The sequence below is a fragment of the Condylura cristata genome, unplaced genomic scaffold (assembly GCF_000260355.1).
Source record: "Condylura cristata isolate star-nosed mole 26May11 unplaced genomic scaffold, ConCri1.0 scaffold00022, whole genome shotgun sequence".
Taxonomy (NCBI): Eukaryota; Metazoa; Chordata; class Mammalia; order Eulipotyphla; family Talpidae; genus Condylura; species Condylura cristata.
The window spans coordinates 33,620,711-33,648,173 of NW_004567123.1; the positions used below are offsets into that span (position 1 = coordinate 33,620,711).

Sequence of the window (27,463 nt, forward strand, 5' to 3'; positions counted from 1 at the left end):
AAATAAACACGGGCAGGGATTTTATATATATTCACTTTCTTCTTTACACTTTCCTGTCGTTTTCTAATAGTCTAATAGGAATACAGTTTGTGTTAAAGTCTTAGAAAACCGAGATCTTTCCCTTTGGGAGCAAGTACACAGAAACATTGTCTTGCTCACTGGAGGTGACGGGAAGATGAACTTAGCTGTTAGAATGTTAGTTTGCGGCCTCCCTGGTGGTGCAAGGGGTTAAGTCTCAGCACTATGAATCTGTCTGCAGCCGTGCAGTTCTGCCCCCAGCCAGGGAGTGGCCCACAGGGCGCAGCAGACCTCTCTTGTCTCCCTGCTGCTCCCCTCAGCAGTACGAATCAGTAAATTTGCCCGTTCTGCTCTCCACTCTGGTGAATCCTCTTTCCCCTGCACCTCTGGCCTGTACCCCAGTTCTTGCATGCATAAATAAACAAATCTTTAAAAAAAAAAGAACTTCTAAGAATAATTATTTTGCACAAGAGTATCCCAGCGAATGTTTTGGACACACAGATATCGCTACTAAACAATTAACTTGCTGATCATCTGAAATTGGGCTGGCTGATGATCTGAAATTGGGCTGGCAGCCTCCCCAGAAGAGACTGACGTGTTAGAGGAGGGGTCTGTCCAGCACATGACTTACCTGCTGCCCTGCTAAGTGTCCATCTTGCATTCACCTTGGATGTGCAAGGGGGGAGGTGTGAGCAAGATGTGACTATCGCAGCAAGAACTGAACGCGTGACTATGTAGCGGAGCTCCTGAACCCCACGGCCAGCTTGCAGAGATGGGGGGTGGGCGCCCAGGAAGCCTGGGGGAGCGAGGAGCCTGTCTGGGCATGGCCAGACATTCCAGAACATGGGAGTGAGCATGTTGTCACAGCCCACGTTGGGGGACGTGCGAAAGAATTTGATTCTGAGGGACCGTATCTGACGAAGCAAGAGAAGATACAACTTCAGCACCAGCGAGTGAAGAGCCTGGCTGCAGCCATAAACTTATTTAATGAGTGCCAGGCATCTTCCCTTTCTTAACTGAAGAAAATCCTTTTTATAGAAAGGAAAACTGGTATGTAGAGAAATGCATCTCAGTGTTAACTCAAGTTTCTGACCATTGTATTTTCTTTTTTCCAGCAAAGCCAGAAAATAGTAATTCAAGTTTTATCCCTGAATTTGTGGGCAGGACCCCGTTCTGCGTTAGGTTACAATGAAGTCACGATGGGGATCATACTTCCTGAGCTCACGCAAGTCGGCCCAGGGATGCAGCGGGCTGGTCAGTTTTAATGGTGTTATGTTTCTGTCTCCTGGAATGAGAGCATAGTCATGAAGGAAACAACTGTCCTAGGCCTGGTGGTAAGAGTGAAGGGTTCCTGTCGAGCTCCTGGACAGCTAGGAATTAAGAACCTTTGGGCATTGACCCTCACTTTACTTTGACATAAAAAGACTGAACGTGGCTGAGCCCGTAACACCGAGAACTCATGCAGCAGCGTTAACCCTTTGCCGAAACGCACCCAGGGGTGGGACTAGAGGCCAAGCATTCTGGGCTCTAGGGATTATTGAACTTGGGAGACCACTTATGAACTGGAATCGAGTCTGGGGATTTGCAACTTTGCAGTGCATGGAATGAATGTCATAATGTAATGCAGACCTGACGGGAAAGTCATGCACTTTGCAAACTTCCATGGCCCCATCACGGATGGCCCACGAGGGAATTCAGCGGACTCCTTTGTGGAGACAGAGGCCTTCCCTAGCAGTTACCACCTCCTCCCACAAACTGCGGGACCGAGATTTCATTTCCTCTCCCCGCTGTAGTGTCGACCCCCTCTACCCCCTTCTCTCTTTACAGAACAAAACAAGCCGGTGCAGAATTAAAGGGGGGCTTCATCACGTAGTTTGTTTATGCAAATCCAGATTCCAGTCATGAGAAATTTCTACGGAGCTGTCATTTGCATACATGATCTGGAACTTTAATTTCTAGCTGGAGGGGATTTTAATAATTTCATTCCATATAATAGAGAATGGCTGATATTTCAAACAAATTTCCATGAATACTGACCCAGTTCAGGGGTGCTTTTAATTCCTGGCTCCAGACAAACATTGGTGTCTTCTTGGGGTGAAATCCCCACCAGAATCTCGGTGATCTCCCTTCCCCAGACATGGCTAGAACTTGTCTGTCCTCATCCACTGTTAAGTGCTGCTCTGAGGTGGGTTTAGTATAAGCTTAGTTAAGCTGGGCACGGTGGGGCATCAAATTGTCCTTTGGAGGTTAGAACAGTATTTCCCAAAGTGTAGGATGCAAACCATCGGTGTCATCAAGGTTGCTTTTTAGCTTGGGAGGGGAGGAGACACTAAATAATATTCAATTAGTGAACTAGTGAATCCTTCCCCAGCTCTCATTTAATCCTTCTCAGAACTTTGGAGGGAACGTCTCCATCTGGGGCTCTTCGGCTCTTTAACTGCCTTTTAAAAAGTTGTCAAGTGCGGTAGATAAGGAGCTTGGCACAAAGGAAGTAACTAGAATGTGATACCTTCTTTGATCAGCCATGTTCAAGGTTAGCTTCCTTTTAGAAAGCGTGATTTGGCCTTCCAGGTATGATGTCATACAAGGTTTATTTTAAAAGTAACTTTAAACGGGAAAGGAGCCCCTTCCACTATAAAAATATCCACTAAATACTCAAGCAGACAAAAATGATGACGGTAGCAGGCATACTCCTGACCTTTGGGAAATACGGGGTGAGAAGAGCAATCTCAGAACCCTGGTCCACACCGGGAGGAAACTTGTGACATCTGAGGCTATGGCGACGTAGTCACTGATGTTTGAGTCCTGTCTTCCCCCGAAACACTCGCACCACCCAAGGCTCTGTCCTCACAGAAGCCGAGCTGGGGCACCCACAGCTCCTGTGCAGACCAGGGTTCTCTTTCCTGCTCGTTTAACAAGATACAGACCTTCTGCCTAAAGAATTTCCTAAAGGCGAGTCCCAGCCTGGGGCTGTCCAGGTGCTTTTTCTTGGCGCCTTTAGCGTGGCTCTCCGGTGTCTTCTGCCCAACCTGGCCATCACAGACAATTTCTGCTTTGCATGCCTTTTGGGCAACAGCAGTCACAGCTTAGAACTTTGATTTTAAACAAAATCCACTTTTTTTTTTCAGTGCATTAAGATGCTTCGACAATGAAGTGCTGGTGTATCACCCCCAACCCCAACCTCAAGCCACCTCACACATGTTTGCTTTTGCAAAGCCTCAGTGTGTCACAGTGCACTGTGCTTCACAGGCAAGTGACTCTGCATACCCAGCAGGGGCACTCGATTTAAAGAGCTGGGGACTTCTGTTCTCAAGGAGAGGACGCTTAAGCCCTAACTATATGGAAGATGAAAACAATATTCCAAATCAGAAAGAAGACACAGCATCTACTTGATGATTTCAAGTATCTAAGTGCTGTTACCCCATGAGAAAGCGTTAAAATCCTGAAAACAAGTGATTGCTCTTTGCCTCCTGGCCTCAGAGCAAACACTGCCACTGAATGGCTTCCACCCGCAGGTACATTATGTTATGCTAGAAATTTCAGAGAAGCAGTATGATCCCAAAACTTCAACTGACTTTAGATGGGAAGATACTTACCCCACCCCACCCCCCAGGGAAAAGGTGAGTTAGTCCACTGAGCTGGAGAACACACACGTGTGTGTGAGCGTGTGAAGAGTGTGGGTGGGTAAGGGGCCCTCAGAACTGCAACCAGACAGCTACAGTCATTCAGAATTATTGACTCAAGTCAAAAACAGCAAAGGATTTTTAAGGGGGTACATCGTGTGCTGAAAGACCCCAAGACCAAATGGCAAAGTAGACAAATGGAGATTTTTTCCAAAGCATGATCAAAGAGCTTCAGTAGAAAAGATGTAAAAAAGGCAAGGTAGGAGAGGCAGGTGTGTAGAAGGACGTCACTGGCATGACCCATACTCTGGGCAGGACCGTGAGACCTTACCAGCTGGCTAGGTTGAATGGGGGCCCCTTTGTGTTGGCAAAGTCTGGGTGCCAGAGCTGCTGAAGACAGCATGTCAGGTCTCTGGGGAAGCCAGACAACACTTCCCTCCTCCCAAGCCCACTCCATGGAGGCTACTGTGCTGACTAAGCGACTTCAAACAATCAAGACACAGAACCAAAAGGGAAACATTTGGACCCATTCATTGAACTTGACCTTAGCTGCCTTGGAGCAAAGGCATAATTTTATAGGAAACATTTGTAAATAACCAGGATTATACCTTTCTTCCAGTGGAAGAAGAATATTCTAGAGGAACCAATCAACACAAGAATCATCTTATGCAGCCTGCCTGTGGTAGTTATGAAAATAGGGACACAGATATTTGAATAGAGTCGCCAGGACTTCTGGGCACTGTCATTGCCCCCATTTACTTCTGGGGCTGGGGAGACAGAATTTGTCTTACCCCAGTTTTATTGCTGTCAAGATTGGGGTTCAGATCTTTACTCTGGAACAGCAGGACGGGGCTCGTCTGCAGGTCTCCCAAAACGCCCCTTCTAACTTAGCCTCTCCAAATATGGACGGCAGATGTATGGGGCTGGCCATGGCCTTGATCGGGGCCCAGTGTTTTGGGCACTTGCAGTGATCACAAGAAAGACACAAGACACTTATTTGTCACTAAGTTAAACTTACCCCATGATGCCCGTGAAATTGGAACCATGTGTTTTCTAGAGATAACTCAGTTCTGTCAAGTGGGAAGGAAAAGTCTCTCTAGGAAGCAGTGTTTCAAACAAAATTTATTTGGAGAGGAACCAGCTGAGCTTCCTGGAGGACAGTGAAAATCTTTGGCTCTCTCCAGCACCCCAAGTCCTTTCCCTTCCTCCTCTGGCAAGGTCCAGCAGTGACCACTTCATTTCACCAAACAATTACATTTCTCATGGGCACAGAATGTTTTCAAGTTACAAAACCAAACCACTTTTTCAAAAAAACCAAAAATATAACTGCAAACTTTAAGTTGAATCTCACCTCTTTCTCGTTTTCAATGAATAATTTTTACTGTCTTCCCTGAGTCTCTACACACAACTAGAAAGACTCTATGATCTATAATTATGAGCATTCTGTTCTTACTCTGTGTAAGAAGTTGATTACTGTGACATTAGTTAGCACCAATTGGCAAGTATATCAAGCTTCCTGATACTCATTTAAATACCATGAACATAAATGAGACATTTTAAGGAGAGCCTAACAGGGCTATAAAGATGATAAATATATACATATGAATGTATAGATAGATATACACACAAATAAAGTTAAAACAACAACAACGAGCACCAGAAACAATCTACATCCAACTCTACATCCCACCCCAAACATAAATATACTTCAAACCACCTACCGGCTCTTCCAGATCTTTTTTTGCTTCAGCTTTATTAGGTGAGACCTGAAAAGTTTGAGAAAAACCACTGTTAGAAATCATAGTTTTTGTGGATGATTTTATGTCATGAATACTTAGAATTTTTCCAGTCACTTAGTTCATGACACAGGTAAAAAATATAATGAGGCATCCTTACTTCAGTAAAACCCCCAGACTAGGTATACATGAACTGGATCAATGTTTTATAATTAAATGCATCCGGTTTATACATCCACTGACCACATTCAGAGCTGTCTCCTAGAAAGCCACAGCCTTCCCATCATTTCCACCCTGGTGCAAGCTCACACAGACCTTTGGTGTCTGTATTTGCAGCTATGCTGTTGACATTTCTGTTTTACCTTTTGAAGTCACTTTTGGTTTTTGGAAACAGCCCAAACACCTCCAGAGCAGTGTGACTGATGCCTTCATTCATTCAACACTTCATGAGGGTCTGGTTTGACCCAGACTGTAGACTCTGCCCGCAGAGTTATCATGAGCCAGCCAGGAAAGACATGGCCCCTGCCTCCAATTAAAATGGCGGCTGAGAAGTCACAGGATAGAAAGTGATTTCTCTTTTTTGGCCTTTGGAGTGGAGAAGGGGTCAGTAGCTCAGGGGCGCCATTGATCAGTGATGTCGTGACCAGTAGCCATCAGACAAGCATGTCACTAGGAGCCCACGAGGAGAAGCTCCTGTCCCACTTTGGGCGCCCGCTCTTCGTGGGGTTCTCCACGCCAGGCTCCCTCAGGGGAGAGCCCGTGTGATCGGTTTCCCATCTCATCATGTTCTCCAATGTTCTGGCCACAGCATGCTGTTGAGCACCATCGCACAGAATACTTATCCTTGGTAGGATGAACACAATTTTTGAGCAATGGGGTGGAGGGGAAAGGAAGGTGGCCACTTACCAGAGTTTTAAAGAAGCTCATGATGGGATTATTATTCTCTGCTATGTTTGTCGTCTGGGGGTCCTCCTTTACAGCCTCCAGTTCTGCTGGGTCCCCAGGAAGAGAGTCGCTCACAGCTCTGACTTCCTGTCCTTCTCTGCCCTCGATGTCAACTACGTCCTAGGATCAGAACAGAGTTTTCACAGTTGTACTTGTTGAATGTAACTCTCCATGTAATGTTTTTGCTCCGCTCTCTTTCTCCCTTACCCCCTAATTCCAGCCATAGTTCTTCTGCCCACGGGTGCATAGAACAATCAGGAGCTTATGAGGGTCACTCTTCCTCCCCCTCCCCCTTTCTAACATATTCAGCATTCGCTGTTGGTTGGAAGGACATTGTTTGGTGTCCAGGGTAATGAGAGCAGGGCACGTTGCATTCCAGACAAAACCCCTTTTCTCCCAGTTGTGCAAAGACACTGTATATGCCGCTCGTATTTTCCAGCTCTGTGTTCTCCCGGTCTAATGACGGTTCGCTACCTCCAGAGACCCCTCTCGTGAGTTTTCCACAAGCGCCATTGTGGATGTCCCTATAGTGAATGCTATTTTCTTTAAAAAGTACTCAAGTCTTTAAAAATAAGGATTCTGCCTGTGGGACCTGGGAGTTACTGGTATAAGGGACGTGACGGGGGCCCGAGTTTTCTTCTAACTCAGAAGGGTTGGATGCGTTCTGAACACACCCTCCTTTATCTCCACTCCCAAGAGCTGGGACCAAAGCTCAGTCACCCTCTCTCTGTGGTCCTCTGCTTTGTCTGGGAGCACTGCCTTGGGAATCCCTGACTTTAGACTTCCTCTTCTGAGGCTGGCAGTTTCTGGAAACCCAGTGTAAACAGTAACGAGCGACTCTCCTAACCACAGTAATGTGATTAAATTCAGTGGCGTGACTGTTTTCAGCACTGTATGTACACAGTGCTGGCCCTTTTTTAAGCTAATGTAATTCTGAATAGGGCCACCAATTTTCACATATCATCATTCACTATAGAATAATACACAATGGCAAATATGGCGCATTTACAACATGCAAACTACTAAACTCATCATTCAATGCTAATAACTTTCTGAGACCAACATTACAACAAAATGTTTTTCAAGCATGAAATGAAGCTCAGAGAGGGTAGAACACTTGCCCAAGGACACACAGCTTGCAAAGGACATGTCTGGGAATTCTAACCAGGTTGGCCAGAATAAACATCTTCAATGCTTAGAAATCCTTTGGCCTGAATACCAGGGTAGGTATAAGCTCCATCCCAGTCTGTTCTATATGTAAGACGATTATCTTGGGAATGCCAAGATCAAGGTGCAGGTGCACTTGGTGTGTGGTGAGCACCACCTCCTGGTTTACAGGTGACCATCTTCTCACTGTTACCTCACATGATAGGCGGAGCCATGGATCTGTCGGCATCTTTTCTTTATTGCATTACTTTTATTGAAGTAATGTTGCTTTAAACACTGCCTGTGATTCAGGGGCTCAGCTCCACCCCACCACAGACTTTTTTTTTTTAGATTTATTTATTTATGCATACAGAACTGGGGTACAGGCCAGAGGTGCAGGGGCAGTGAGAGGCTTCACCAGAGACAGAGCGGGGAGCGGAACAAGCCGACTGACAAAGTACACTGCTGAGGGGAGCAGCGGGCGGGTCAGGAGAGGTCTGCCGCACCATGTGGTCACCTCTAGGCGGGAATCAAACTAATGCTGAAGTGACTTTAGCTTCTTAGTGCTGTGCTTTAACCTGCTGTGCCACCAGGGAGGGCCCACAAATGTATTTTACACCCCCACATCCACATCCAACACCCAAGCTTCCAGTGACCTCCCCTCAGTCCACTGGGCCACCTCCCAGCTCTGGGGTCTCTCCTTTATGAGGAGATGCCTCACAAAGAGCCAGAACTTCATAAAACTAAAATCTGATAAGTCAAGTCTTCAGCAAGCTGCTGGGTTTTCTGGTTGATTCCAGGTGAATGGTGTTTTACTTTGGAAAGAGAGGCACTTAAAAAAAAATACAAACAACAAATCCTAGAGCCTCCCTCTGCCACAGGGCTTAAAAGTCTCAGCACTGACAAACTATCACAGCAACTGTGCACAAATTTGATCCCTGGTCAAGGGGTGACCCACAGGGCACAGCAGACCTCTCTTGTCTCCCTGCTGCTCCCCTCAGCAGGGTGTTTCAGTCCATCTGCCTGTTCTGCTCCCCACTCTGTCTCTGGTGAATCCTCTCACCAACCCCCCTCTCCATTTCTGGCCTGCACCCAGTTCTTGTGTGTATAAGAAGGTAAAAATAAATCTTTGAAAAACCCAGATTCTAATATGAGCGATTATTCATCTTAGATCTCTAGTACAAGCTAAACTTCTATAACCCCAAGGCGTAATTTAGATCCAGGTGTGAATGTTTGTGGATAAGAAGAGGCTGGCAATTCTGATTACAGCAGGTATACCATCAGGTGAGGTGACTTTATTTTAGGTGCTGTAGATATACACATGTATGAGATTATTTCTTTAATGTGCATCAGAAAACTATTTCTAGCATTAGAACTTTGTTACTCAGGAGATTTTTAATCAGGTAAAGTTGGATGGAAAGGAAATCTTAAATATAATTTTATATAAAAATATGACATAATCAAATAGGTTTTTACCCCCCCTCCCCCCAACCAGGTTTTCAAAGATAAGCCATTATGAAAAGTGGTACAAAGAGTACCTAATCTGCACTCTGCACAAAGTATGGAGAGAACAGAGTGTGAACACAAGCTCTGGAGCAGCTCCCACCACTCAGACCAGCTCCATCCTGGGCCTGGGCTTGCTTCTTGCTGAAGGATGAGCAGTATCTACTACCTCTTCAACAGTCTGGGATGGGGGGTCGGTAGGTCCATTGACGTTAGGGGTTTAGTGCAAAGTGGAACACATAAACATCCAATAAATGCTGAACACTGTTATTTTAATGACAGAGCACGATGGTGACCCTGTGTGATTTACGGAGATGGATCAGCCATGTTAATCTCCCTAGGAGCCTATCGTCCTGTGGTGGATCAATTCTCAAGACAGGGTAAGTGCTGTGCGAAGTGAGAACCCCCCTGGGCTACTCACTCTCTGCTTTGCTGCATCTTAGAGTCATCTGGGCAGTTGTTTAGGCCAATACCCAGGTCCAGGCCAATTCCCAGAGGTCAGTTGCACCAGTTAGACCAGAGTTTCTGGAGGTGGGGCCCAGGCATGATATCTGGAGCACTCTCGGGAGAGGGTGATGTTCACACAGTGGAGAGGACCGAGGAGAGAGCTGTGCTGGGGCAGGGCTGGGCATAAAGAGGAGCTTGGTTTAGACCAGGGGCCCAAGTTACTGAAGGATGCAGGCGGTAGAGGAATTTCAGTCAAAGGAAAGAAAATGTGCAGAAAAAGGTGAGTCAGAGTTGGAAGTGTTTATAGGTTGCTTATTCAGTTCAGCTGAGGGAGGGGGCATGTGAAGCACTCTAGGTAGGTAGCCAAAGGAAATAGGTAGCAAAATGAGGTATGGAAACAACCCATGTGTCAACGGATGAATGCACAGAGAAAAATGTCGTGTGAGAGAAGGTAGTTCTCTCTCATTATTAGATGAATAAATTCTGTGTGGTGACTACAGTAAACATTGTACTGTACACTTGAACATTTCTAAGACAGTAGAGCTTAAGAGTCCTCCCCACAAAAAAGAAATGGTAATTATGTGAGGTGATAGAGGTGAGGTGTTACCTAACCCTACGGTGACAATTATTTCTCAATATATATATGTGTACCAAATCATGTTCTAGACCTTAAATTTATACATATCAATTGTATATCAATAAAACCGGGAAAATGCAATCATTTATAATTACATAAAAATGTAACTCAAATCATGTTCAGTGTGTGCTGAAAACTACACATTGCTAATGGAAAGGGTTAAGGAAGATGTAAATGGAGAGATATACAATGTTCATAGATTGGACAACTCAACACAACAAAGATGCCAAGTTGAGAATCAGGTCTAATGCAATTATCACCGAAATCCCAGCAAGATTTTTTTTAGAAAGACAAAATTATTCTAACATTTATATGGCAATGCTAGGGGGTGGAACTAAGAAAGGTAGAAGTGCAGAGACATACAATGTTCATGATAAAAATTAAGCTGGGAAACTGGGGTCAGATGCAGTTACATTCTGATTAGCATGAGGGTTTGTTATTGATAGAAGGAAACCTGGCACATGTGCACAGTAGCAAATGTAATTCAAGTGAGATAATGGCAAATGTTTGCAAAAACAGTTGAATGTCATTAATCGGGCTGTGGTTAAACATGGTACATGCATTCAATGGAATATCATGCAACTGTTAACAAGTGAGAAAGCTGTACAGATAGTAGTCTTAAGGGCTGTAGAAAGAAAGTAGTGTTCTCTGTATAGATATAAAGCTTTGACTGGAGAAAAATGGAATAGAGCAGAATATATATTACCTTTTGTGTAAAAAGGAGGAGTTAGAATCTATACTTGGATCTACTCCAAAAAAAAAAAATAACACAGTAGAATACAAACTGTCATTATCTATTGGGTGGCATTGGTAGACAATGATATCATTTTACAATTTTTATTTTGAGCCAGGCGAGTGTGTTACCTATCAAAAATTGAAACAAAATGTGGACAACTAATTCCCAGTTTTGTATAACCGAAGAGGGGTTAACTACACACTGGAAGAGTCAGCCCTGGTTCCGCAGTTGGTGGTTCACGCCTTGAACTTTGGACTATCTGTATCGTGTCCTTTGCCCTTAACTACAAATATGTCTTTGCTATTCTCATCAGGCCTCCACATCATTCTCATCAAGCAGAAATTTTAGACAGAAGCATGAACGTTCCCCAGGAACTACTTGGAAATGTCTTTCAAATAAACAGATGTTCAAGGTGTGAGCTTGTTTTTTACCTGCTGGGAAGAAGCTTGTGCATTTTCCCTTTCTGTTGGCTTCAAAGGGCCAACAGGTGGGAACACTTGTACTATGATCACAATTTGTCATGATGAAAAATCCCGCCGCCTTATTGTAATTTGATTGTCTCTAATAAGACCCAGGTGAGGCTCCTGGCCTCTTCTTTCTGCTGAATAGTCCAGTAGGCGTCAGGCTCCTTTAAGCCGGGTCACCATAGTCAAAGTGAATGTGGAGGTGATGGCCGCACAGCCAACGTCCAAAAAGCCTTGTCGGGAGCCCACTGGATGGACGTCCACGCATCTTTCCCCCTGATAGCCACTGTCCACTGCAAGCTCTGTACCAAGAATCAGTGCCCACCGCACAGTTCCCGCAGGAAATCTGGCCTGACAGACCCCCGACTCCTCTGCTTTCCATCTGCTGGAAATTTGAGCCACGTGCACCGGGATGAAACTGCGCGCTGTGCCCCTCCCACGAGGTTGCCCTGGCAGCGCAGAGGCAAAGGTTTGCCAGGCGATGGCGTCTCCAGCCAGCCAGGAAGTAGAGCCGGCCAGCAATGCTTCTCCTCCTCTGAAAACAGTCACCTGCACGTGTGACTGTCAGATTTAGACAGAAAAATGGGATTCGGTTAACTTTCAGAGACAGGATTTATCCTCCCAAATGCTAAACAAGCAGGCAGGAACCTCAGACTCCAGACCACCGAACGTGTCTTGTGGAATTTCAAAATTTTCTAAGCTCGCTGGGATTTTTTTTTCTGTTTTACTATATTGTTCAAAACCACCGAAGAAGGGTCTAGAGGAAAAAAGGCAGTGTCTTTCTCCGCAAGGAATAACCACGGCCTGGGAGTTGCTGAGTGAACTGAACCTCCACGGGAAGCAGCTACCCACGCCCCGGCCAATTTCCCTCCTCAGGACGCCTGCAGCCTCACAGCGCGCTCTAGTGGACGAAGCAGGAAGTTGCCTAGATTGTACCAGTCTGCTTAGCCAGGCGATGAGTAAGACGTGCTTTCTCCTTTTATAAAAATGAGAAGATAGAACACAAAGAGTAAAAGTGTACAATGCACCCATGATCCCACTACTGAAGGAGACAGCTACTATGATATTGTGCATGTTCACTGCACAGTACCATGAGCCCTTGTGGGAAGACAGCGCTTTACCCACTGCTTAGAAACTGCTCTCCCACGCCGCTCGTGTTCATGGTCCTCCTGGAGGGTGTTTCCTGCCAGCATACAACCCTCCCTATTGGATCGTGCCCGATTTTTCTCTTACAGACAACGCTGGCTTTTTAAAAAGCATTTTGAGTCAAAGCTTGCTCTTTATTTTTCAGTTGATCCCTAGATGGCAAATGGCTTATTCAAGAAGCACGGTGCATGTTATGACTTTCACCTGTGGCCAGGTGTCATGGTGGAAGCAAGCTTCTTAGCCATCCAGGCCGTTGATTAGAAATGACCATGAAAATGGACACACGAAGCCTAGATCTCTATTGCCCTCTGACTTGTCTTCGAGAAGGGCAATTTAAAGGTATGACGCAGGTCTAAAGCGCTCCACCGTCCCACTTTCCTGCCTGTGGGGGAGGGGTGGAGGGAAGCGCCGTGGTCCTCTTCAGCAGTCTGTGCCAACTGAATCAAGCTAGGGTGGACTCATGACCCACCTGCTGCTCCGCACTGTTGATCACCTGCTGCAAAACTCCGCAGTCCTAACTTCAGGATATTAAGAACACATCTCATATCTGTGTTAGAAATCTAACACAGGGTCTTTACACGGTCGAGTCTTTTTCATCCACTGTGTTGGCTCATGCAGGCATGTTATATTTATAAGATTAAATAAATCAGCTATTTGGTATAGCCATAGATGGAGGGTGGAAAGAAACCCATCAAAGAAAGCAAGTCACACTTGCTTCTTATAAATAAAGGCTTCCCAATTTCTCTCTCAGCAACCCCTCATGCAGGGTAAGTGAATTTGTCAACTTGATGTCCAATGGCAAGTGAAATGTGGGTAAAGAACTAAGCAATAAAAGATTCTTTTCACGCTTCTTTTTTTGGAAGCAGTCATTACTGTGGGGATATTTCTAAGGACACACAAGTTGGCATGCTCTTAAATAAAGCCTGCGTGTGTATGATAGAAAAAGGAAAAGCATATTTGCTGTGGGCAAAGAATGGGTGGCATACAATTCCCCAGCTAAATCAAATAGGAGAAAAGGGATTTGTGGGCGATTCTTCAGTTCCATGATTAGTTCCAACCGTATAAGCTCCAGACTGATAATGGTAATACACATTTATTAGGGGGAAATCTCCAACAATTAAAAAAGCTCACTGAAAACACAAAGCTAATAACCCATGCCCTAGAACATGCTTGCCATCTGTTTAACAAACACGTCCCAATAGTGAGAACACTGTTTTGAATGCTGCCAAAATTAGGCTGCAGACTTCCTAAGAATTGTTTGTTCTTGTGCAGAAAAAGAAAAAAAATCACCTCCCTTTCTCATGTTTCGACTGGACCCAACTCTCTCCTGACTGTCCTCCCTCCCCAGCGTTAACTATCAGGCTCCTCTCTGGACTTTCTAACTCTACTTCATTCATAGTCAGCATCAAATGTTTGTTGAGTGAATATGTGAGAATTGAAATGACATGACATGAAATCTACCTGACTCTACTTTGGCTTCCTGGGCGGACCGGCAGTTTATTAGCCAAAGAGTCAGCTGAGTAGCTGCAAATGGAGGAAAATGCTAGAAGGGAAGTAAAATGTCTCACCCTGGAAACATCTTATGCTCTACAGAAGTTAGCAACGCAAATGCGGTCACAATGGACTGGCCACAATGGGGTGACCACAATGGGGTCCCCGGGGAGGGGTGAGGCCTTGGCGGCCAGAGAGAGGGTCCCATGTCCAGGGCCATCTAGGAAGAGGAGGTGGAACTGCCCATTTCCAGAAATGTCTGAAATGGGGAAACGTATTGAAATCTCATCGCTTTAGAGCATTGTCAATCTAAACATGTTACTAATGAATGAAAATGTTATTGAAAACCCCATTAGGGCAAATAAAACCTCAGCTGGTTTGCTGCCTCCCGCCAGAGGTGATTTTTCAGCTGGGTCTACACGCCAGCTCAGCAGTTCCCAGAACAGCTGTCGGGACATGAGTCCAGCCAGTGGCTGACGGCTATATGGGTGAGTAAGTCTGAGAAGCGCTCAGTGAGACAAAGGGGCGCTGTCAGCTTGGGCAGAGTCAGGGGTGGACAGCAGGCTGGTGGCCGTGAGTCGGAGTAGTGAGTGCAAAGCACGAGGTGTTTTCCAGTTAGCTGGGGGCGGGGGGTGAAGGGTGGGGCCTTCTTTCTATGTCTGGCTTAATGGGTTGATATTCCAGAAAACACTGGTTTGGGAAGCAACGAGTTGAGAGCTTGTAAAGCTGTAAGATGCTCCGGAATGTCCAAAGTGTTTCTTCTGTTTGCGCTTAGAGGCTCAGTGGCTGGGTAAGGGGTAACTCTCGCTCTCCCACCTCTGGCCTCATGATCTTATGTATTCGCTTCTCGGTGAGCTTGCAAGCACGCCATGAATAGGAGCTGTGGTGATAAGCTTGCACAGAGTGATGCAGACTGGGTAACACAAAAGGAAAAGAACCCCCAACTCATTCTGTAGCTGAGTGAATGAGGGTGGGGTGGGAGGTAGGAGCAAAGTGGGGCAGGGACCCCATGGCGGAGGATGTGGGGTCCCTTGGTGGAGGGCGTGGGGTGGTAACAGACATCTGAAGAGGTGTGAACTGTTGTGAACCAACAGTTTCTCAATTAAAAAATTAAAAACAAGTTATTTTGCAAATTCATTGCCAAACACATTTGCTTCATATTTCAATATTAAGATTCAATATTAAGATTATGGCATGTGGGGCCCTCCCAAGGGGTTAAAGTGTAGCACTGTGAAGCTGTCTATAGCCACTGCAGCATGAGTTTGATCCCTGTCCAGGGAGTGACCCACAGGGCGCGGCAGACCTCTTCTGATGAGCCTTCTGCTCCCCTCAGCAGTGTGTTTCAGTCCATCTGCCTGTTGTGTTCCCCACTCTGTCTCTGGTGAATCCTCTCACCCTCCACACCTCTAGCCATATCCCAGCTCTTATAAGCATAAATAAAATAAATCTTTAAAATAAGATAGCAGATAGTGGTAGAAATATATGACTCTGCATAGTGTAACTCATACATATCCTTTGCAATCACTTTCTCTTTAAAGTTGTACTAGGCCGAGTTGACCATGACATGCAGCTTTTTTCTAACGTTCTCTGGAAAGTTGTAGCATGGTTGTGCCATTGTTATTCCTTGCAGGTGCCTCTAACACACATCACCAGCTGCCGACAGGTTTCAGGCTCTGGATACACCCACGTACGGGAAGCAGTCACATCCCTCAAGGTCCCTGTCTCCACATGTAAAAGGGTGATGAAGGTAGAATAGACTCTTTTCAAACTCCACACTCTTACTATTCACAGGATGGGAAAATAATTTGGTGAGCCAACACTAGCCTCAGTCAACATCAAACAAAAGAGGAAGAAAAGGGAAAGACCAGCGTGTGTCACAAGCAGTAAGAACAGGGTCTCTGTGAATTCTGTTTCGTGTCACTCATGGACATCCAGGCAAGGTGCAGTGTCTCTTCTCGTGGGTCATGGTCAAGTTAGGAAGCCAATGTTATGAGCAGATTCAAATAAATGACCTTGGAGAAGACCATCCCTGGCCTCTGCCCACTTGATTCTCTTGCTGATTTTCTGATATACAGTTTTGGGAGAAGCTGGACCTGGTTTCTATCTGTGGCCAGCCATCTTTCCTGGCAGAACCTGCTCTCTGCTGTGGAATCTTGCCTGCTTTGACATAGACATGAGGCTTCTTGTAGCCAACCGGTAGAGGTAGAGCATAGGAAACCCTTTGGCTTGATCGGACATTATGACAATACCCTTGGAATTACGGTCACCATCTTAAAACCACAAGGGCCAAATCTGTGCTCCAAGCCAAAGCATGAGGATGCTGGAGAAGGACAGAAGTGTCCCGTGGGTGTGATGGTGTTGAAGCAACCAAGTGCCCCTGAACTTCAGGCTTTCAGAATGTACGAGAATAGCACATTCTCCTCAAGTCACTATTGGTAGTTTGTTATTTAACTCGCAGCCAGAGACACGCTACATGGTATACATGCAAACGCCACCATGTTGGAAGACCCTCTGACCTATTTCACAATTCCCTACATTTAAGTTTTTGACACTTTAGAAAGAATATTGTTTTAATTCATTTCCCTGCTATAGGCTGTTTGCTCCTCAGGCTGTTTGTTCCTCTCGTATGAAAACACAAGGTTTGGAAATGACCAGGCATGACAGGTTGCAGGAGTTGTGGATCATGTTGTGGATCTTCACTAATGTAGCTGTGTGGCCTTGGGCAAGTAACTTAACATCTCTGAGCCCCAGTCTCCTCATCTTCTAAGTAATAGTACAGGTATCTGCCTGGCTGTACTGTTATAAAAATCGAAGCACAGGGCCCCTCCCTGGGGGACAACAGGTTAAAACACAGCACTATGAAGCTGCCCGCAGCCACCGCAGCCTGAGTTTGACCCCCAGCCAGGGAGTGACCCACAGGGTGCGGCAGACTTCTCCTGTTTCCTGCTCCCCTCAGCAGTGCACTTTGTCAGTAGGCCTGTTCTGTTCCCCAGCCTGTCTCTAGTGAATCCTCCCATCACCTCTGGCCTGTACCTCAGTTCTGTCTGCATCAATAAATCAATCTTAGAAAGGTGAGAGTTTCCATTTTTGTCTTGCCAGTGGCTCATTAGCGGTGCACTCTGAACTCATCCCCAGGGCACGCAGGTGCTAACTTCACTGCTGCGGGTACATTTCTGTGGTGTGTTTCTTAGTACTAAGTGCAAATGATCCATGAACATGATCAGGTTATGGCGAAGCACAAGCATAAGTTAAGATGAATTTTCCCTCTGTCCTGGCAAAATCTTTTGGGAGGATAAATCTCTTGACCTCTTGGAGTGGCATGGTCTTGTGGCTACCAGGCAAGTAAAATAAAGTGGAAATATCCAGTTTAGGGCACTGAAGGAGCAGGCGATCCTTATTTTAAACTTTAACTCGGGATGGAGTAGGTCCTCCCAATTCTCACATATTTCCATTTTCCACAGGCTCTTTCTCACATTAATATTACTCCTTTTGGTGTAGTCACAACCATATCACACCAGTTTCAAAATGTTGGTTTAAAAACACAGCACTGAGCATGAATGTGCTTTGGAGATAGACAATTCTTTTCCAGCTGTGTACCTTGAGGTGATCTGCTTTCTCTGAAGCTTGAATTCCCTACCTGCAAAAATGGTAAAATATGTAGAATTTGCTTGTGAATTTTGGTGTTTCCATGAGAGACTCCTTCAGAGAGATCTGACTTAACATAGAGCAAAAACGCACAGGAGGATGCCTGACCTCAGAACCACGCATGAAGGAGGCATCCAACCAGCTGCATGAACTTGGCACTTGATGGTGAAGTGAAAGTTTGATAGACAGACAGAGACAGGCAGAGCCAAGCTGGGAAGCAGATGGTGGCACAGGCCATGGACTGGGGCACCTATGGGTGTCGTGCAAAGCGCAGCTGGAAACAGCCAGAGGAAAGGTCACAGACACCCTGACTTGGCAAACTAAGGAACCGGCACTTGTGAACCAGGGCATTTAAAATCTATCTCCAAATCGTTTTACAAATCCTGCATATTTTGACCCAAATTCGAATGTAGGTCTTTCTTTAGGCAGCTTTCAAAGGAGCGTGAGTTGTGCTACCGTTGTGAGTTTGGTTGAGGACAGTGGAAAGGCGGCGTAGAAAGCGTAGAAGGTGGAGTAACCAGGAAGAGCATGATACTAACAATGCCACATTTCCTTTGTCTCAAAACGCACGCCCTCATGTTAACTTTCCATGGCTTGTCTTACTAAACTTTCCTAAGGGGGAATAAAAAGAAAATGTGCTTGACACCATAATAAATTACCCCCATTTTACAGACGAGGACACCAAGTCTTGGCAAGGTTAAGTATCTCCCCCAGCAGCACACAGTGAGTAACAGAGGTGGATGTGAAACCGAGGCTACTCGAGCACAGTGCTGGCGTTTTAATTCGTTAGAGTAAACCACGAAGAACAGGGCCCTGGAGACCTCAGCTCTTTCATTCCGGTGCTACCCCTTGGCAGTAGTGGTGGGCACAGGGGCCGCCCTGCGGGGTGGTGGCTGTGGGGTTGTGTTGTCAGATGGGAATGACTCAGTGTCGAGGGAGGAGAGGCGCTCCGTGGCCCTTCCCGCGGAGATGGAGAAATCCCGGCTGACTTTCGGAGGAGGCAGCTGGATATGTAGGTCTGAGTTCGGGGCAGGTGACCTTTGAGGAACCAGAGCCATGCATGATTTAGCTTTTAAGAGTTTTGCACAGGGTGGGTGGTTTTAAATAATAATGGCACAATTTAATTAACTTGTAGAAGAAAAGGAACATTCTTGAGGAAATCTCACAAATCTGTTCTGGGCAACACTTTAAGCACCTCCCCTGACCCCCAACATGAAGACACTTCTGGAGGTGCTGACTAACCACAGAAATCTAGTGTTTTGGTTGTTTTATCTTTTTAAACTGATAAAGGTCAAGCTTTCATTATTTGACCAATTTTGGGGGCAATGAATCTCTGAAATGTGTATCTTATAGCTCTGATTCAGTCGTTGGGGGCAGAGAAAAATAAAAAATATCTCATCCTTGCCAACACTTTGGTTTGTGTGAATCACAGCTCAGTGGAACCTTTCAGGCGTATAATTTATCTTTTCTTTGGCCTATGTAGTAAATGCTTCATTTGTTCATGAATTCTGGCCTTGTTTTAATTATGCTATGCTCTGAATGTAGTTTTATAAAGCACAAAAATAAGATTGTCGTTCTGAAAACACAGAAGATTTGTGTTTCCCCTCGGAATGAAATGGTGGCATCTTCTCCCGATTCATGGCACTTGGGTCTGTGGCTGGAATTCCAATCCAGTCAGGAGCATGCAGTCGCACTGGGGGACAGACTCCTGGGGGGGGGGGAGGGAGGACAGCTGACAGGGCTGAGCCCAGGCCATAACTTAGCCTCAACTCTCAACCAATACATTGGCCTCCACTTATGCATGAAGCAAGAAAAGCACCAAGAAAAGCACTGATTGAGAAGTTGGGGGCCTATTCCTTTTGGGGCACTGGATTCTTTCAATACTTATATAGAGCTACTGATGGGGCCCCCGATACAGACGATCAGCCAGGGATCAGATGGGAAACTCACAATCAGGAGGCTGTTGCTGTGCTGAGAAAAAGTCTGCGCAGATATGTATATTTGCATATCAGCAAGTTTGCTGGCTACTCATAAATTTTCTGGGGTTTATGTGTCCAGGGCAGAATGAACATCCCATATTCCAAATTCCAAGGCTACTACCAACCCCAGCTGGAAAATCGTGGGGCAACCAAAATAGATGTAGATTTTGTGGGTGACTCCGAGGACAAGAACTCACTTATACAGACAAGTTGCAGCGCTGGGGTCTTCTCAGAGGCTCTATAGCTTTAAAATACGACCCACCAGTGGACGCTGGCCACGGACCTGCGTGGCCCTGACCAGCCCCCTCCAGGCTGCAACCTCTCTTTGGAATCGTGACACTGAAGTGGGGGCGCTGACCTCGGGTCTGCAATACAGGGTGCCCTAGAGGTCTCCATGATGCCTCAGACTAGGAGGCTCTGGGTGTGGGGTTAGCGAGCAGTGGGTGAGTCACTGACACCTCTCCCCAATGGGCACAGCAGTGCTGCCTTCTCTTCCCATCACTAACTCAGGCTTTTCCTAACCCAGCTTTGTCTTTGCCCATGTAAAAGAGGCACATGACTCTTCAGAAAATCACCCCCTCAGAATGGCCTTAGGGGCTCAGGAGCAAGGTGAGGGCTCAACAAAAGTCTTCCCACTTACAGTAAAACAGCAAAGAGTTTCTCAAATATTCATGGAGATTGATGCTCACCTACTGTCCAGTGCCAGGCTTACACCTTGATGGAATGTTCCAGGGCCAGGTTGGGCTATTCTCCTGGTGTCTGGGCATCCTCCCCATGCTGGATCTCCCCCAGGGGAGCACCTGGCCCCTTGCGTAATCATGTGGGGATTTGCTGCTCTGCTATTTCTGGGTGCGGACCGCCAAGGCCCGGTGTCCTGGTAAGCCCCGGGGTCGTGCCTGGCCTGTCACCGGTAGCACCTGGTGCATCTGTAGACTCACTGTGAATTCGACAGGAAGCTACTCACTTGGGCCTCAACTGGGCAATTGGGAAGCAGCGTTTGAAAGGCAATTTTTTAGAAGATTGAAAGAACATTTGAAAACCAGCTCTTAGATTCGTAACTTACAGAAAGAGCAAAAATACTGATAGCAGGAAACTTATTATCTTTTCCTTATTTTACTTGCCTGAAACTTTCCACTGGTGTCTAATATTTAAAATATTATTGTTGACCCCAGCCTGGATGCATTAAATTCACAGGTTGATGTGATGTCCATTTTCCATGAAGAAAATGTCCATTTTCCATGAAGCTTCGAAGTGAGCCTGGCTGTGCGGGTGCTGAATCCGTCACGGCCACTACAGTGCCTGGGACCCTCCAGTCACTCCGTCCTCAGCCATCCACAGAACACGTGCCAAGCACTAATTTTATTTTCTTGCTGCTAATCGCAACTATAGGCACTCAATTTTATCCCCAGGCTTAGAAAAAATACTGTTAAAAGTCCATTACTAAGGAAACAAATGCCTTGAAATACAATACATCAACTTCTAGTTCCTTCTTCACGCAAGGAATTCTCTCCTGGGCCCCCCCACCAATGAACTCTGCAGGTTAAACACAAATGTTCTTTTTTAACATCAGAAAGAACTTGCCTTTCTTTGCTCAGGAAAGAAAGCGGCCAGTTGGAAGGCCCTCTTTTAAAAAAGACTCAGCTTTTGCAAGGTATTACTCCAGCTTGATGGAAAATAATGACCACATAAAAGAATCTGCGTGCAGTTGTAGACTCTAGTATTTAAATGTTCCGCCAGCAGATAAAGGTCAACCCAGGCCATTAGTGGCAAAAAGACATGTTTCCCCCCACAACTGTTGACCAAACTGCCATGGGAACTGGGCTCCCGGCGGGGGGCTGTTTCAGTCTTTGCAACATCAAGTCCTTTCTGCCTCGTCCCTCCAAAGTCACTGATTCCAAATGCCAGCTGCATGCACAGTCCCCCGTCCTTGATGCGGAGAAGACGCATTCATGCGTGCGTAACTCACCTCTTTCCTTTTACCTCAACACGACGCGCTGTTCCTGTCCCTCAAAGACACCTGTGCCACGGGCGCCTCGCGGGGCGCCAGGCTAGAGGCTACTTGTTCTAGTGGAATCCACTGTCCCATACCCTGTCCGGGCCCCGGGGTTTCGGCGCCACTGAGGCGTGACCGTGCACCCCTGGGGTCCCAGAGCTCGCGCCCCACCCAGCACTTACCGCCTCCGCAGGGGCATGGCGGCCGCGGCGTCCCCGGCTGCCGTCCGCCTGGTCCGCTCCGTCCGCCTGGTCCAGGGGCTCCGCCCTCTGCGCCTCCTGTATCCTGTCACTCGGTGCCTTTTCCGGTCGCTTGTCCAGTTTGAAGAGTTTGTCAAAAATGCTGGAGTCCTTGGGCTTGGACGGGGCTGCGCCCCCCGACCCAGGTGGGAGAGGCTCTGGTCCCCAAGTGGCCGCGCTCGGGGCCTGCTCGGGGGTTTTATCCCGGGCGCCCCCGCCTGCAGCTGCTGTCGGAAGTGCCCGGCTCTCACTCGCGCCTTTGTTCGGCGCAGCTTCGGCGGGGCTGACATCAGGCGTCACGGACTCCCGGGATGAATCCGTGGCTTGGTCTCCGGCACGTCCTGGTACAGGCCGAGAGAGCGTCAAGAAAAAACGCGATTTAGCAGCTGGTGGCTCGGGATTGGCCTCTTTCCCAAGGTCCTCGGCGCTGGCATCCTCACCCGCGCGGAGCCCCGTTGTCTCGGAGGAAGAAGCGGCCACATTATCCTGCTGGAGGCTGATCCCCAGATCGACTGTAAACACACAACATAAACAGGGATTATTCAAGCCGAGGAAATTCAGGGGTGAATAATGGACTCTGAATGTTTGATACACAAAGACCATGGAGCCAGCGGGACTCGGCTCTGGAGTGACCGTGCAGTGCAGATGTTAGCTGTCCAGCTGGCTCCTGACCCTGGTCTCTGGACAGGCCAGTGGGCCGGGAAGGTAGCAAGGCCAGGGGTGGAACACAAGCGACATCACTGCTGCTCTCCTGACACTCACACCAGAGAAGCAGCTGCTGGCTGCAGCCGGGAATCTGCAGAACCAGGAGCCGCTCTGGGCTGAGCCGGGGTTTGGGCTGAGCCGGGGTTTGCGCCCTGCCCGCTGACAGCTGCGGCAGGGTCGGGTTTGTTGGGGGGCAGGGGGCCTCCTGCATGCTCCACCCCCAGATGGCAGGAGCCTCCTCCAGTTCTGACAACCCAAAATGACCCCCGACAGCACCCACTATCTCCTAGGGGACTGAGAACACTCACATGGGGGAGCCGTGGAGCTGCGTAATCATTTGAGTCCAAGCTACTTAATTCTATGCCCCCACTGTCTGGTAAGATGAGGCAAGAAGTAGAACCAACCTCAAAGGTTTTAATGATGATTGCATGAGTTAATATTCTCAAAGCATATGGAACAGTGCCTGTCACAAGTGAGGAACTCCCCACAGGGGCGTGAGTGCACTTCCCTGGACTGGCCAGCTGGCTGGTAAGGGGCAGAGTCCAGTTAGGGGCAGGAATCCTACTTCCTCGGGCATGTACTACATTACCTACATCCGCTCAGATGGCCGTGGACACTGGGAGGTTTTACAAGGTGAGGCTCGGAAAGACCCAGCTGAAGCCTGAATAGCAGCTGTCTGCAGCAAAGGTGAGTGAGACTGGCCTGCACAGACCCAGGGGGGAGGCGGCTGCCCAGGACGGTCGTGGGGAGACCTCTGCCTTCCAGGGGTAGACGCCAGGCTCATGCTTCCAACATACACCTGCTTCTGCTTTCACCCCGTTGTCTCACCTGCTTTGCGGGGTGCCTTTTCGACAGCAAGGCAGGATTGGCCTCCCTGGTGGCAGTGGGTTAACGCGCAGCTCGACAAAGCTGGCCACAGCCACTTCAGCCAAGTTCGATCCCCGGCCGGGGAGGGACCCCCAGGGCACAGCAGATCTCTCCTGTCTCCCCGCTGCTCCCCTCAGCAGTGTACTGTGTCGATCTGCCTGTTCTGCTCCCCACTCTGGCTTTGGTGGATCCTCTCACCTCCCACACCTCTGGCCTGTACCCCAGTTCTGTATGCATAAGTAAATAAATCTTAAAAAAAAAAAAAAAGAAAGGCAATATTTAGGGGAAAAGATACCATCCATTTTGGACTTACAAAATTCTCTATGGATAAATGGATGAGCTGTGTGGTGGTAGACAATAGACAAGTCACCCCACATCACTGAATTCCCTCACGGATAAAATGGGAAGAGTAGGTGCTTCCGCGCAGGGAGGCCGTGATGCTTAAAGGTGAAAACTTGAGCGAAGGGTGCTCACAACGCTTTTTGAGGGAGCACAGAAGGTGCTTGACCCTCGACGAGACCGTGATGATTGAAGGTTTCTCTGCGCTGATTTACACAGGAGCAACCAGCCACTTAGTAGCTGTTTGTGAGAAGGACAGAAAGAGAAGGGAGGATCCGAATTTCTTTGGGTCTGCTCACACGGTTCACAACTGTAAGTGGCCATCACGCAGACACACGCACACACAGCCGTGCTTTTGCTAAATGCTGGTACCAGGGTCAGAAGGGGCCTGTGCCCAGGTGGCTTCTTATTTAGCAGCAGGGAGAAGAGAAGACATGGGCAGAAGACCCGTGACCAGCTCCAGGGGGACTCGCCCCACAGCCTCCGGCCAGTGCCCCCAGCACGGACCCTCTGTCTGTGTCTGTGGTCCTGACTCTGACAAAGGCTAGACTTGGCGGGGACAGCGTGAGGACAGGAGGTGGCGAGGGGGCCGCCCCAGAGCGGCGGCCCAAGGGTCAGAGGGAATAGAAGTGACTCGTGGGATGGCCCATGCCAGGAGAAAAGGGGACAGTTGACAAAAAAGGGGAGACAGAGTCAAGACAGGGAAGGGCTTTTCCGAATGCCGGGCTGCCTGGAAGAAGGCTCTGGGGGTCCCCAGGGAGAGCCCTCGGGAAACCAGGGCGCCCGGGGCTGCCAGGACTGAAGTCAGAGCCTGGGGCCTCAGAACCCCCGGGCTCTCGGAAGGCAAAGGCCTGAGCAGAGACCAGCCGGACGCCTGGCAAGTCCGCAGTCTGTGCCCCTGGCTACCTCCAGCAGGAAGGGCTCAGGTGTCCCCGGCAGGAGCTGGCAGCCTCCGGTCCACGCTCCCCCCACGGGCTCAGCCCCTCTGCCCTGGGGAGTGGCCGCCGCCCAGCGTGGCACTCACCTTCGTCGTAGTATTGGATGGTGTGGGTGGACAGCACCACTGGCACCCCGTTTTGCTCACACTCGCTCCCAGCGGCCACCTGGAACAGACGTGCGCTGTTAGTCAGGTGTTCTGGGGCAATCCGAGGGCCGGGGGAGCCTCCAGGCCACGAGGCGCCTCTTACGATTGGACTCAAGTAAGGGCTGCGTCTGGAGGCCACCAGGCCTCAGAGCAGGGAAACGGGACCGCTGTGGTCGTGGGGGCCGGGGGTGGCTGCCTCACCTGTGAGCCCAGAGCACAGGCAGCTACCCCTCCCCCCCAAAGATGGGACCCCCAGCCACACTGGACACTTGTCTGAGGGGGTGGGGAGAATGGAACCCGTGGGTGACCTGCACTGGGCTGTGTCGCCCACCAGCTTCCTGAACAAGGCGCAGGAGGTCTTCCCACCCCTCGGTCACCTCCCAGCCCGGTCTGCTCCCGGCTTCAGGCCACTGTCCTGCCTGCTGTTTTCCTCTTCGGTTATTTATTGATAAAGACGGTACATGCGTGCCTGCAGATGCAGACATGGACTGAGCGTCTACACTCGCATGGAAAAAAGTTGCAGAAGAGGGTGCAGGTTCATAATGCCATTTTATAACAAATAATCTAAATTCGGGCCCTCCCTGGTAGCGCAATGGGTTAAAGCGCAGCACTATGAAGCTAGTTGCAGCTGCTTCAGCAAAAGTTTGATTCCCAGACAGGGGAGCGACCCACAGGGCGCGGCAGACCTCTCCTGACCCGCCCACTGCTCCCCTCAGCCGTGTACTTCCTCGATCTGCCTGTTCTGCTCCCCGCTCTGTCTCTGGTGGATCCTCTCACCGCCCCTGCACCTCTGGCCTGCACCCCAGTTCTGTATGCATAAATAAAATCTTTTTTAAAAATCTAAATTCTACTACTAAGAGTTGAGGCTTCTTGAAATCAATTATTTGCTGAGCACTTTCCTCATTCTATCAGTAGCTAATGTATGTTGATAATCGCAGAGAGGAAAAATCCAAAAGAGTGCCACCTTCCTAAAGATGGAATCTCCGGGGTGGGGGGGCCGGACCTTCCTTTTTTATAGTTTTTATTTTTAAATGGTGTTGATGGCCTGCGATAAGCCCAGGATCTTGAACTGATTAACCCCACCCTGAAATCATAAGCGCTAAGCACCAAGCCCTCTCGCCCTGAGGTTATAACCGGCACCCCTGGGACGGGACTGGTGTGCCCATTTGATGATTCGGCTCACACTCTCTTTAAAGAAGGGTTTTGGTGTCAGTGGCCAACATTGCAAGTCAGGAGATTTCGTGGACACTGTTTTCAACTCCTCATGAAATTGTCTCCGGCACACCCATCCTCCTGTCTCATTCTCCGGTCGCTGCCGGTGGCTCTCACACCTGGGCCACTTGGGTGTGCCTGGGCCCCCACCCACCACGGTGTCTCAGCTGGTCTGGGTATGTGGGGGGCGGGGACGGCCTAGACATCAGGAGATTCAAAATTTCCACCCTCCCTGGTGGCGCAGCAGGTTAAAGCACAGCACTGCAAGCAAGCTGCAGCCACCCCAGTTAGTTCGATCCCCGGCCCGGAGCTGACCCACAGGACGCGGCAGACCTCTCCTGACCTGCCCGCTGCTCCCCTCAGCAGTGAGCTTCATCCATCTGCCTGTTCTGTGTCCCGCTCTGCCTCAGGTGAAGCCTCATGCCGCCCCTGCACCTCTGGCCTGTACCCCAGTTCTATATGCATAAATAAATAATTTTTTTAAAAAAAAAGCTCCCCCGACAAATTGAAAACCACCCGAGGGCCCACGCTTGTGGGGCTGCCTCCCTCAGTCCATTGCTTCAACTCAGGCCTTTGATTCTGAGCAGGAGCCATCTCCATGACATCATGGAGCGGGATCATTAGTGGCTGAGAAGTGTTCGGAATTCTCTTCCTCCTGTAGGGTTTCTGTTCCACCTGGGCTTTGAGGATTGTTCTGTTTTTCCATTCTGAAGCTTAATTTGCTTTTTTCTCAACGGAACGAAACACACACTGCTTCAATCTTCTGTGTGTAAACATAGGGATGTCACACTACCTTGGGGGTGTCCGTCTCTGACTCATTCTCTTGGTCTTCCGCTCTCTGGAGGACACTCATTTGGTTGCCCATTGCTCCTGCGAGAGAAGGGACAGAGAAATTAAAACCCAGATCAAACACAAGTCTTACTTCTGACCATGAAAAGGGGGAGACCCAGCAAGGTACCAGGGTGTGTGGTTGCAGAGTGCAAACATCTGCCAGCCCAAAACATGTCTTCTGGGCAAAAGATGGAATTCATGGGATGGGCTTTGAAGGCTGGGTGGAGGCTGCTTTTGAACAAAGGTCTTCACATGGAACTTTCTGTGAGTGTGGGCACTGGGAGGACCCCACTGCCTGCATGGCTTTCAGTGGAGAAAATCTGCACCCCTTTGTGGGCAGAAACTTCCCGGTCACCTCCCTTATGCACGCGCCTGCCCGTCTGGCCCCTAAACCTCCTGACTTGCGGAGCGATCTGAGGTGGTGCCTGGAGCCACCGGGCCTGCTGGGTCCCCGGTGCCCACAGAGGTGGGGGTGGGCTGAGGCAGCCGAGATGACGAGCTGGTCCAGGTGAGGCCGGGCAGGGTCGGCAGCGCTGAGCATGCACGTAATGGCACAGCTCACACATAGTAACCGGCTGTGAGCAGAGAAGCTGTTCTGAACCTCGCTTGGCGTGAGTAGAACGCGCTCCTCACAGCCCATGAACAAAGCAGTGGCGTCCTCCTTGAAGCTGACAGGC

The 27,463-nt window shown here is 48.5% G+C and overlaps 1 protein-coding gene across 1 annotated transcript in view; it reads right to left on the reverse strand.

Moving 5' to 3' along the window:
* Nucleotides 1–26,820, reverse strand: part of BCAS1 (breast carcinoma amplified sequence 1) — a 56,830-nt gene extending 30,010 nt beyond the window's left edge. Inside the window, exons 1-6 of the mRNA XM_012728135.1 lie at nucleotides 26,749–26,820; nucleotides 24,684–24,762; nucleotides 21,692–22,260; nucleotides 6,284–6,442; nucleotides 5,363–5,407; nucleotides 2,889–3,080 (exon numbers count right to left, since the gene is read on the reverse strand). Of these exons, the coding sequence (XP_012583589.1) occupies nucleotides 2,889–3,080; nucleotides 5,363–5,407; nucleotides 6,284–6,442; nucleotides 21,692–22,260; nucleotides 24,684–24,762; nucleotides 26,749–26,820 (1,116 nt within the window). The remainder of the gene's footprint in view (nucleotides 1–2,888; nucleotides 3,081–5,362; nucleotides 5,408–6,283; nucleotides 6,443–21,691; nucleotides 22,261–24,683; nucleotides 24,763–26,748) is intronic.
* Between the last annotated feature and the right edge of the window lie 643 nt (nucleotides 26,821–27,463).